General features: G+C 43.4%; 1 protein-coding gene across 1 annotated transcript in view; it reads left to right on the plus strand.

The window, feature by feature from the left end:
* The window catches only part of LOC139748986 (uncharacterized), a 368011-nt gene extending 356626 nt beyond the window's left edge, over nt 1–11385 (plus strand). The window contains exons 11-14 of the mRNA XM_071662381.1: nt 859–990; nt 8154–8158; nt 10486–10629; nt 11087–11385. Coding sequence (XP_071518482.1) covers nt 859–990; nt 8154–8158; nt 10486–10629; nt 11087–11385 — 580 coding nt within the window. The remainder of the gene's footprint in view (nt 1–858; nt 991–8153; nt 8159–10485; nt 10630–11086) is intronic.
* The last annotated feature ends 2108 nt before the right edge of the window (nt 11386–13493 follow it).

The raw sequence follows: 13493 nt of genomic DNA on the forward strand, positions 1-13493 counted from the left end.
CCACTAAACTGCATTTACCACTTCATGTTCTCACAGAAGTTGTTTAAGCCTGTGTCGTTTCTCTTACACTGTGTAAAACAATTTTTGTTCCTGAGTTGTGTTATTTCCTAATTGCTTATGCGTAGAAAGTAGAGAAAAAGATTTGTTCCCTTCAAACTTTGCTTTTGTGAGCAGGACAGTAATATTTTGTTATTTAACTATTTCCAGATGAACAACGGGCAAATTTGAACTTTTCTATTCACATATAGTCAGAAAAACAACAACACATGAATAAAAATCAACATGTAGTTACACTAACGTTAAACAAAAGTGATCATAAAAGATTTAGAAGTGAGCAGTTTTTCGAGATTTACGATTGTACTGTATATCACTTTCACGAGTCAGACCCCAAATATCATCTGCCATCATGTTCTCGTGTTATGTTCCTTGGTAGCGGTGTTCAAAGTCCAGTATATCCTGGTGGAAGCGCTCGCCTTGCTCCTCCGAATACGCTCCCATGTTCTTGAATCTATCAAGATGAGCGTTAAGGATATAGACTTCAAGGGACATCCTGCAACCCATTTTGCTGTAGTTCTTCACCATAGTCTTAACCAGCTCCACATAGTTTTCGGCCTTGTGATTACCCAGGAAGACGTGAACCACTGCGAGAAAGCTGTACCAAGCTGCTTTCTCCTTCCTAGTGAGCTTCTTGGGGAAGTCCTTACACTCCAGGATCTCCTTCATCTGTGGTCCGACGAAGACACAGGCTTTGACCTTTGCCTCAGACAGCTTAGGGAAGTCTTGAACGTACTTGAAGGCTGCAGACTCCTTATCTAGAGTTGTGACAAATTGCTTCATAAGGTCTAATTTTATGTGCAGTGGTGGTATCAGCACTTTCCCGGTGTCCACCACTGGCTACCACTTGACGTTGTTCATCCTCACAGAGAATTCGGTCCGCTGTGGCCAGTCCCGCCTGTGGCAGTACACCGCGGAGTCCCTGCTCTCCCAAAGGTAAAGATATCTAGCAGGGAAACGGTAAAACTGCCTGGGAGACCTACCAGGAATGCTACCATTTTGAAGTTCCCGATGACTTCGCAGTTGTGCTTATCATACGTCAAGGCGTCTAGTAATGTCTTGTCATTGCTGTATTCTTCTTCGAGGTGCAACGAGTGAGCCAGGGGAAGAGACGGATGCTTGTTCCCGTCATGGAGCAGCACAGTTTTGAGGTTCCTGGCTGAGCTGTTAGTAGTTAGTAAAGAGGCGCCACTCGTTCGGATTACAGGTGATTCCGATTGCCTCGAACAGACTAGTTACATTGTAGAAGAAGCAGAGACCATCTTGACGGGTTAAGAAGCTGGAAAAACCTAAGTGACGCTTCCTCTGATCTGCGATTTGCACACTTTCATCCAACAAGTCCTACTGCCTGACCCTAGACGCCAAAAGCTCGACATTGGACTTTGTGAGACCAAGATCTTTGATCAAGTCGTTGAGGTCTTTTTGATTGGGGTAGTATGGGCTTCTCTCCTCAACTGCAACTCTGAAATTGTAATCTGGATCTACAACGTCTTCCTCACCCTCTGACTGCTATCTGTATTACTGGAAACTTCTAAAAAGTTTTATATCAGCTACTCAGCGCTGACTCTGCCTGGAATGTTCTGAAAAAATAGGTAGATTTCAAAATATCACTGTCCAGATCACAGAGGCAAGCAACGTTTCAAGGGAATAATAGCCAATTTCTATACTTTTTAGACAAAATCAATTAGAGGATAACACATTAACCAAGAACAAGAAAAGTGAAAATTTGTTATACACTGTTATCATTTTCCTCTTTGGATCTAGTTCCATCTTTATTCTTTTCATTTCCTCTTACCATGTTACGAAACTCGAGCAATACACGACCGCTTTTCACAATTGCTCAGTTAATCTACGTGTCTCCCACACACACACACACACACTACTATACTGTGCTGTGATGGCTTAACTCTGCATGTCTCCCACACACACTATTATACTGTGCTGGCCTAACTCTGCATGTCTCACACACACACACACACACACACACACACACACACACGCTACTATACTGTGCTGTGATGGCTTAACTCTACATGTCTCCCACACACGTTATTATACTGTGCTGGCCTAACTCTGCATGTCTCACACACACACACACACACTACTATACTATGCTGTGATGGCTGAACTCTGCATGTCTTCCACACACACTACTATACTATGCTGGTCTAACTCTGCATGTCTTACACACACACATACACACATACACACACACACACACACACACACACACACACACACACACACACATACTGTGCTGAACTACCTTTACATGTTTCCCAAACACACTACTGTGCTTGGCTGAACAAATTTCATGCGGCGAATTGAGTATCTTAATCTGTCTAAATGATCAGTATAGCAAGGTGATTGTCTGTTTGTTGAGGTGCTGTGGTGATGTCAGTTATGTTGTATAATAAGGTGCTGTGGTTGTGGTGATTGTGTTGTATGATGAGGTGCTCTGGTTATGGTGATTGTGTGGTATGATGAGATGCTCTGGTTATGGTGATTGTGTTGTATAATGAGTTGCTCTGGTTATGGTGATTGTGTTGTATGATGAGGTGCTCTGGTTATGGTGATTGTGTTGTATGATGAGATGCTCTGGTTATGGTGATTATGTTGTATAATGAGTTGCTCTGGTTATGGTGATTGTGTTGTATGATGAGGTGCTCTGGTTATGGTGATTGTGTTGTATGATGAGTTGCTCTGGTTATGGTGATTATGTTGTATAATGAGTTGCTCTGGTTATGGTGATTGTGTTGTATGATGAGGTGCTCTGGTTATGGTGATTGTGTTGTATGATGAGTTGCTCTGGTTATGGTGATTATGTTGTATAATGAGTTGCTCTGGTTATGGTGATTGTGTTGTATGATGAGGTGCTCTGGTTATGGTGATTGTGTTGTATGATGAGGATCTCTGGTTATAGCGATTGGGTTGTATGATGAGGTGCTCTGGTTATGGTTATTGTGTTGTATGATGAGGATCTCTGGTTATGGTGATTGTGTTGTATGATGAGTTGCTCTGGTTATGGTGATTGTGTTGTATGATGAGGTGTTCTGGTTATGGTGATTGTGTTGTTTGATGATTTGCTGTGGATATTGTGCTTGTGCTGTGTAATGAAATGCAGTGGTTTTGGTGAGTGTTTTGTTTGACTTGGTGCTGAGGTTGTGGCGTTCATGCTGTATGATAAGGCGCTGTGGTTATGATGGTTGTGCTATATCATGAGGTGCTGAGCTTGTGATAAATATAAGATACTGCGGTTGTGGAGATTGTGTTGTATGATGGGGTGCTGTGATTACGGTGATTGTATTGTATTATGATGCGCTGTGGTTGTGGTGATTGTGTTGCAGGTCGTGACTGTGTTGTATGATGAAGTGCCGTGGTCGTGATGACTGCTGTATCATGAAATGTTCTGGTTGTTAAGATTGTGTGTATGATGAGGTGCTTTGGTTGTGGTTATTATGCTGAATGATGAGATGCTGCGTTTGTACTGATTGTGGTTTATGATGAGGTGTTCTGGTTGTGGTAACCTTATTTCATGATAAGATGCTGTGCTTATGGTGGTTGTGTTTTATGATTACTAGGTGGTTTGGTTTTGATAATTGCGTAGTATGATAAAGTGATGTGGTTCTGGAGATAATGTTCTATTGTGGGGTTTCTCTTTGTTGTGATTGCGAATGAAGTGCTGTGGTTTTTGTGATTGTGGTGTATTAGGAGTTGCTGTGATTGTGGTAATTGTGCTCTACGATTAGTTGCTCTGGTTATGGTGATTGTGTTGTATGATGAGTTGCGCTGGTTATGGTGATTGTGTTGTATGATGAGTTGCGCTGGTTATGGTGATTGTGTTGTATGATGAGATGCTGGGGTTATGGTGATTGTGTTGTATGATGAGTTGCGCTGGTTATGGTGATTGTGTTATATGATGAGATGCTGGGGTTATGGTGATTGTGTTGTATGATGAGATGCTGGGGTTATGATGATTGTGTTGTATGATGAGTTGCGCTGGTTATGGTGATTGTGTTATATGATGAGGTGCTGGGGTTATGGTGATTGTGTTCTATGATGAGATGCTGGGGTTATGGTGATTGTGTTGTATGATGAGTTGCGCTGGTTATGGTGATTGTGTTATATGATGAGATGCTGGGGTTATGGTGATTGTGTTCTATGATGAGATGCTGGGGTTATGGTGATTGTGTTCTATGATGAGATGCTGGGGTTGTGATGATTGTGTTCTATGATGAGGTGCTGGGGTTATGGTGATTATGTTGTATGATGAGATGCTGGGGTAATGGTGATTGTGTTATATGATGAGATGCGCTGGTTATGGTAATTGTGTTATATGATGAGATGCTGGGGTTATGGTAATTGTGTTATATGATGAGATGCTGGGGTTATGGTGATTATGTTGTATGATGAGATGCTGGGGTTATGGTGATTGTGTTATATGATGAGATGCTGGGGTTATGGTGATTGTGTTGTATGATGAGATGCTGGGGTTATGGTGATTATGTTGTATGATGAGATGCTGGGATTATGGTGATTGTGTTATATGATGAGATGCTGGGGTTATGGTGATTGTGTTGTATGATGAGATGCGCTGGTTATGGTAATTGTGTTATATGATGAGATGCTGGGGTTATGGTGATTGTGTTGTATGATGAGATGCTGGGGTTATGGTGATTGTGTTGTATGATGAGATGCAGGGGTTATGGTGATTGTGTTGTATGATGAGATGCTGGGGTTATGGTGATTGTGTTGTATGATGAGATGCTGGGGTTATGGTGATTGTGTTATATGATGAGATGCGTTGGTTATGGTAATTGTGTTATATGATGAGATGCTGGGGTTATGGTGATTATGTTGTATGATGAGATGCTGGGGTTATGGTGATTGTGTTATATGATGAGATGCTGGGGTTATGGTGATTATGTTGTATGATGAGATGCTGGAGTTATGGTGATTGTGTTATATGATGAGATGCTGGGGCTATGGTGATTATGTTGTATGATGAGATGCTGGGGTTATGGTGATTGTGTTATATGATGAGATGCTGGGGTTATGGTGATTATGTTGTATGATGAGATGCTGGGGTTATGGTGATTGTGTTATATGATGAGATGCTGGGGTTATGGTGATTATGTTGTATGATGAGATGTTGGGGTTATGGTGATTGTGTTATATGATGAGATGCTGGGGTTATGGTGATTATGTTGTATGATGAGATGCTGGGGTTATGGTGATTGTGTTGTATGATGAGATGCGCTGGTTATGGTAATTGTGTTATATGATGAGATGCTGGGGTTATGGTGATTATGTTGTATGATGAGATGCTGGGGTTATGGTGATTATGTTGTATGATGAGATGCTGGGGTTATGGTGATTGTGTTGTATGATGAGATGCGCTGGTTATGGTAATTGTGTTATATGATGAGATGCTGGGGTTATGGTGATTATGTTGTATGATGAGATGCTGGGGTTATGGTGATTGTGTTGTATGATGAGATGCTGGGGTTATGGTGATTGTGTTGTATGATGAGATGCTGGGGTTATGGTGATGTGTTGTATGATGAGATGCTGGGGTTATGGTGATTTGTTGTATGATGAGATGCTGGGTTTATGGTGATTGTGTTGTATGATGAGATGCTGGGGTTATGGTGATTATGTTGTATGATGAGATGCTGGGGTTATGGTGATTATGTTGTATGATGAGATGCAGGGGTTATGGTGATTGTGTTGTATGATGAGATGCTGGGGTTATGGTGATTATGTTGTATGATGAGATGCTGGGGTTATGGTGATTGTGCTGTATGATGAGATGCTGGGGTTATGGTGATTGTGCTGTATGATGAGATGCTGGGGTTATGGTGATTATGTTGTATGATGAGATGCTGGGGTTATGGTGATTAGTGTTGTATGATGAGATGCTGGGGTTATGGTGATTGTGATGTATGATGAGATTGCTGGGGTTATGGTGATTATGCTGTATGATGAGATGCTGGGGTTATGGTGATTGTGCTGTATGATGAGTTGCTGGGGTTATGGTGATTGTGTTGTATGATGAGATGCTGGGGTTATGGTGATTGTGTTATATGATGAGATGCTGGGGTTATGGTGATTGTGTTGTATGATGAGTTGCTCTGGTTATGGTGATTGTGTTGTATGATGAAATGCTGGGGTTATGGTGATTGTGTTGTATATGAGATGCTGGGGTTATTGGGAATGCGTTATATGATGAGATGCTGGGTTATGGTGATAGTTGTATGATGAGATGCTGGGGTTATGGTGATTGTGTTGTATGATGAGATGCTGGGGTTATGGTGATTGTGTTGTATGATGAGATGCTGGGGTTATGGTGATTGTGTTGTATGATGAGATGCTGGGGTTATGGTGATTGTGATGTATGATGAGATGCTGGGGTTATGGTGATTGTGTTGTATGATGAGATGCTGGGGTTATGGTGATTGTGTTGTATGATGAGATGCTGGGGTTATGGTGATTGTGTTATATGATGAGATGCTGGGGTTATGGTGATTGTGTTGTATGATGAGATGCAGGGGTTATGGTGATTGTGTTATATGATGAGATGCTGGGGTTATGGTGATTGTGTTACATGATGAGATGCTGGGGTTATGGTGATTGTGTTACATGATGAGATGCTGGGGTTATGGTGATTGTGTTATATGATGAGATGCTGGGGTTATGGTGATTGTGTTACATGATGAGATGCTGGGGTTATGGTGATTGTGTTGTATGATGAGATGCTGGGGTTATGGTGATTGTGTTGTATGATGAGATGCTGGGGTTATGGTGATTGTGTTATATGATGAGATGCTGGGGTTATGGTGATTGTGTTGTATGATGAGATGCTGGGGTTATGGTGATTGTGTTGTATGATGAGATGCTGGGTTATGGTGATTGTGTTGTATGATGAGATGCTGGGGTTATGGTGATTGTGTTATATGATGAGATGCTGGGGTTATGGTGATTGTGTTATATGATGAGATGCTGGGGTTATGGTGATTGTGTTGTATGATGAGTTGCTCTGGTTATGGTGATTGTGTTATATGATGAGATGCTGGGGTTATGGTGATTGTGCTGTATGATGAGATGCTGGGGTTATGGTGATTGTGTTATATGATGAGATGCTGGGGTTATGGTGATTATGTTGTATGATGAGATTCTGGGGTTATGGTGATTGTGTTATATGATGAGATGCTGGGGTTATGGTGATTATGTTGTATGATGAGATGCTGGGGTTATGGTGATTGTGTTGTATGATGAGATGCAGGGGTTATGGTGATTGTGTTGTATGATGAGATGCTGTGGTTATATCAATTGTGTTGTATGATGAGATGCTGGGGTTATGGTGATTGTGTTATATAACGAGGTGCTAGGGTTATGGTGATTGTGTTATATGACGAGGTACTGGGGTTATGGTGATTGTGTTATATGATGAGATGCTGGGGTTATGGTGATTGTGTTGTATGATGAGATGCTGTGGTTATATCAATTGTGTTGTATGATGAGATGCTGGGGTTATGGTGATTGTGTTATATAACGAGGTGCTAGGGTTATGGTGATTGTGTTATATGATGAGATGCTGGGGTTATGGTGATTGTGTTATATGATGAGATGCTGGGGTTATGGTGATTGTGTTGTATGATGAGATGCTGGGGTTATGGTGATTGTGTTTTATGATGAGATGCTGGGGTTATGGTGATTGTGTTATATGATGAGATGCTGGAGTTATGGTGATTGTGTTATATGGTGAGATGCTGAAGTTATGGTGATTGTGTTATATGATGAGATGCTCTAGTTATGGTGATTGTGTTGTATGATGTGATGCTGTGGTTATGGTCATTGTGTTGTATGATGAGATGCTGGGGTTATGGTGATTGTGTTGTATGATGAGATGCTGGTGTTATGGTGATTGTGTTGTATGATGAGATGCTGGGGTTATGGTGACTGTGTTGTATGAAGAGGTGCTGTGGTGTGGTGAGATGCTGGGGTTATGGTGACTGTGTTGTATGAAGAGGTGCTGTGGTGTGGTGATTATACAATGTTGTCACATTGTGGTTTTGGTAACTGTTTCGTGTGATAAGGTTCTGTGAGTATCCTGATTAGGCCGTATGATGAGGTGATGTAGTGGTGGTTGTGCTTTGTGATGAGTTTCTATATTCGTGGTTATCTTACCATATGATGAGGTGCTGTGGTTGTGGTGATTATATTGTATGGAGAGGTGCTGTGGTTGTGGTGATCGAGTTGTATAATGGGGTGATTTGGTCGTGATGATCGTGATGTATGATGAGGGCCGTGGTTGTAGTGATTGCGGTGTATAATAATGTGCTATAGCTGTTGTTATTGTGATGTATGATGAAGTTCTGTGGTTGTGGTGATTGTGTTCTATGATGAGATGCTCTGGTTATGGTGATTGTGTTGTATGATAAGATGCTAGGGTCATGGTGATTGTGTTGTATGATGAGATGCTGGGGTTATGGTGACTGTGTTGTATGAAGAGGTGCTGTGGTGTGGTGATTATATTGTATGGAGAGGTGCTGTGGTTGTGGTGATCGAGTTGTATAATGGGGTGATTTGGTCGTGATGATCGTGATGTATGATGAGGTGCCGTGGTTGTAGTGATTGCGGTGTATAATAATGTGCTATAGCTGTTGTCATTGTGATGTATGATGAGGTTCTGTGGTTGTGGTGATTGTGTTGTATGATGAGGTGCTATAGTTGGGGTGATTGTGTTGCATGATGAGGTGCTATGGTTATGATGATTGTTGTGTATGATAAGACGTAGAGATTGTGGCGGTTGCGTTGTATGATGAGATGTCGAGGTTGTGGTGGTTTCTCTGTACGATGAAGTGTAGAGGTTGTGGTGGTTGCATTGTATGATAAGGAGTTGAGGTTGTGGTGGTTGCGCTGCATGATATGGAGTTGAGGTTGTGGTGGTTGCGCTGCATGATAAGGTGTTGAGGTTGTGGTGGTTGCACTGTATGATAAGGAGTTGAGGTTGTGGTGGTTCGCTGCATGATGAGGTGTTGAGGTTGTGGTGGTTGCACCGTATGATAAGGAGCTGAGGTAGCGGTGGTTGCGCTGTATGATGAGATGTGGTGGTTGTGGTGATTGCTCTGAGTGATTAGGTGTTAAGGTTGTGGTGGTTGCGCTGCATGATAAGGTGTTGAGGTTGTGGTGGTTGCGCTGCATGATGGCGTGTTGAGGTTGTGGTGGTTGCGCTGTATGATGAGGGGTTGTGGTTGTGGTGGCTGCGCTGCATGATGAGGAGTTGAGGTTGTGGTGATTGCGCTGTATGATGAGGTGTAGAGGTTGTGGTGGTTGCGCTGCATGATGAGGTGCTGAGGGTGTGGTGGTTGCACTGTATGATAAGGAGTTGAGGTTGTGGTGGTTGCGCTGTATGATGGCGTGTTGAGGTTGTGGTGGTTGCGCTGCATGATGGCGTGTTGAGGTTGTGGTGGTTGCGCTGTATGATGAGGGGTTGTGGTTGTGGTGGCTGCGCTGCATGATGAGGAGTTGAGGTTGTGGTGATTGCGCTGTATGATGAGGTGTAGAGGTTGTGGTGGTTGCGCTGCATGATGAGGTGCTGAGGGTGTGGTGGTTGCGCTGTATGATAAGGAGTTAAGGTCGTGGTAGTTGTGCTGCATAATGAGGTATTGAGATTGTGGTGGTTGCACTGTATGATGAGTTGTGGTTGTTGCGCTGTATGATGAGGAGTTGAGGTTGTGATGATTGTGCTGCAGACCATGTGTCCGGCAGCACACCGGGCTGATCAGCTTCTGGTATCACTAGGCGAAACACAAGGGAAGATAACATGAAGAAAACTTATGTTAATGTGTATGTATGTATGAGAGAGAGAGAGAGAGAGAGAGAGAGAGAGAGAGAGAGAGAGAGAGAGAGAGAGAGAGAGAGAGAGAGAGAGAGAGAGAGAGAGAGAGAGAGAGAGAGAGAGAGAGAGAGAGAGAGAGAGCTGTCTGTAATCTTAACTTCAGTAAAGAATTAATGAAACATTGTCCAGATAAGTATGTGTCATTCGCCTTTCATTTTCGCACAAAACTTGATGACGAGGACATAGATCCAGTATACGAAGAAGAGGACGTGGTATCCAATATATCCTTTGATGATGTATGCACGTGAATGTTTCTCCTTATTTGTCCTACCGTAGCCAAACACGTGAGAAGTGTGCTCAGCTCATGCTGCAGTAACACGGTAGATGTGCACACGACTTGCTTGACGAATCGACCACAAATGTGGCGCAGCCTAGATGCCATGAGGCGCACGAATGCCCCCGGCACAGCAAGGGTCTCACAGGTGTTTGGAAAGACAGTAGATTACTTTTGCGGGAAGAAGAAAATGATCTTGGTGACATGAGTTAGCATAATTTTTCTTTTGTATCCCCCACGTGTTTATGTCCAGCCTCGTTGTTCAAACCAACATACAACTCTGAGGCCGTTACTGCTTGTTACTTACATGGGCCGGGAGGCCTCTCCCGTAGCACTGCAGACTCACCAACTCCACATTGTGACGCCTCCATTACCTCCCCAGAACCAAGTCATCCCTGTAGGGAAGTGGCTTGCTTCCTTCAGTAGTGCGACATCTGCTCTGAAATGGTCCTCCTCCTCCTCCTCCTCCTACATTGCGCCATGGTCACTCCAGCCAGTAGTAATACGATCCCTCTCCTCCTCCTCCTCCTCCTCCTCCTCCGCCTCCTCTTCCTCCTCCTTCTCCTCCTCCTCCTCCTCCTTCGCCTCCTCCTCCTCCTCCTCCGCCTCCTCCTCCTCCAGTACTTTGACCACTGCCTATGGCTCTTTCCCTCTACCGCTGTGACTCCTGTGCCCCCATGCCGTCGCTGGTACATCCCTTAATCTATAGTAGTTATCTTCACTGCCAGAAGCCCACAGTGACCCTCCTCCCCACAGGACGCCACAACTAGACTACACAAGTTATAGGGTGGTCCTCCTTCCATGCAAAGCTGTGGCTAGACCATACAGGTTGTAAACACACTCTCCTTCCCCAGGTCCTACCACTGCCTCAGGAGCCGACTCCACCGACGCCGCACCACATCGCTTCGTACAAGACGCTGATCCAGCCAGCGACCCCAGACCCCGCCCACTCTACCCAGGCGAGTCACATTTACTTTGTAGCTGGTCAATCATTCCTCCAAACTGTACTCAATCTGAACTCTCAGACCAGCTGACAGAAAGTGACCCCGTTCATTGGCCTTTGTCCCTATCCAGTTACCCTCATTTCTGCCTGATAACTCCTGATCCTTCCCTTGAGGCTGGTGGTGACCCGGGACCTTCTCCTCAGCTGTAGATCCACAATTGTTATACTAACCCCGCCTGGTGACCCTTGCTAAAAACGAAGTCGTTGACATCATATGTCCTTGGATTTGCATTCTGACCTTTGACCATAATCAGTGGCTTTTAGTCTCACAAAAATACTTTTAAGCCCATACAGAAATCCTAGACCCAGACTATAAAGCCAACGAGATATCCAGGTATTTACCGCAAGAATGTCTCCAACCGCCTCCTTCGGTACCACCTGGACTGTACATGTAATGATATTTTCTTTTTCATTGTTTTGCAGTTATTTAGGTACACGTGTAATAAGAGCCACCATGGACCCTCAGACGTCTGTCATTGGTTGAGAAGTAAACAGTTGCGTCATCCCGCCACCCACTTCTCATCAGAGTGTAGGAGTAGTATTATGTTCTGTTCCCCCTGCCACACTATGGGCTTACGGGTTCCAAGTGCAGCACCAGACGGGCCTACGCCGGATGATCTCACACTCAACTCAAACTGCATCCAGTCACTTGTGATCCTTCATTACGCTGGATACTGTAGCCCCAACTTTGCCTGTTTTACGTAGTGGAGACTTCAGAAGTCTCTTACCTCATAGCCCAGGATGGAAGCCGCAACCCTCATGCCCAAATACCCCCCACAGCTTGGCTGGTCTGGTATACTTTGTAGGTACTTGTCCAATGCACTTCTGAACTTCTCCACCGTATATCCCATGCTGTTTCTGATGGTAGATGGCAAGCTGTTGAAGAGTCTTGGGCCCCGGATGTTTAAGGTGCTCACTCTTTCTGTGCATATGGTACGTTTGGATTGCTGAGGTAGTATTTCACAAAGTCTTCCATGCCTCTCGTGCCAGTAGGATGTTATTTCCAAGAGTAATCTGGGAACCAGCTTACTCTGTGCTACAAGGAATACAACCTTGGTGATATCAATCATTTTACTACATTAATAAGAGCTGTGAAAGATCTCAGGACACTTTTTAGATCCTCATTTTCGCCTGCCTTGTAGGGTGAAGTGAGAACACAACAACATACAATTCGTAAAAAACTTATGCCTTGAATGATATAATTGATTTTCTTTCCTTAACTTGAAAGTCCACAGGATCCAGCCTGTCTTTCTTCTGCAGCAGGCAGCCGTTGTTTCGTTGTGTTCTCTGAAGGTTAGGTCGTTAGACATTATTATTCATCTATTTTATGATAGCGTTGGTGTATGTCCAGTATTCTGTGTTGCTTTTGATATCTTCATATTCCTCATATTGAAGGATTTTGAATTCATCTCCACTGAAAAGGATGTTGCTCTCGGTTGCCCAATTAAAGACTTCATATTAGTTTGTTTGTAGCCTTTCGGCATCATCTGTTGATGTGATTTTCATACCTATTCTTGTGTCATCTGCAAATGATGATATGGAGCTGAGGTTTGTGTTTGTGTCAATGTCAAATATAGAACTGAGAAACAGCTCAGATGTAAGTATAGTTACTTTGGTGAGTGAGCTTTCTGCTAAGGAGGCACTGCAGATGGCATGGTTTACAACTACGTGTTGTGATATATTAGTTAGAATGTTGTACATCCACTCCCAATTTTTCCGGTTATTCCTATCTTTCGCAATGTATGTGCTATGACACCATGGTCACATTTGTCAGATTCTTTTGTGAAGTCTGTGTAAATCAGGTCAAAAATTTTTTGTTTTCCAGAGCTTCCACAATGCTATGAGAGAGGCAAGATCTTTCCTACCTAAAACCATCTTGTCCTGGGTCTCGTAGCTCGTTCATTTCCATACATTCAGTCAGCTGGCCTCCTAGGACTCTTCCAAAGATTTTAATGATGTGCGATGTTAATGCTATTGTACCATTGGTCGATAGCATTTTTTAGGGATTGCTTTACTTCCACTTTTGTGGAGTGGAGCGTTGTGTGTCTGGTTCACACTCTTTGTAATAATGCCAGAATTTAGACATTCCTCAGAGAACATGTAGTGTACATGCTAGAGGTGTCTTGCATTTATTATGAAGACCGAGCTGACTGAGTCCGGGTCTGGGGCTCAGTACATAGACACTCTCAGTGACCCTCTTGATATCTTATATCTGCTCTGTGTACACTTGGAGGATTACTGTTTAAGAAGAAGTTTGT

Source organism: Panulirus ornatus, chromosome 1 (genome assembly GCF_036320965.1).
Source record: "Panulirus ornatus isolate Po-2019 chromosome 1, ASM3632096v1, whole genome shotgun sequence".
In the NCBI taxonomy this organism is placed as follows: Eukaryota; Metazoa; Arthropoda; class Malacostraca; order Decapoda; family Palinuridae; genus Panulirus; species Panulirus ornatus.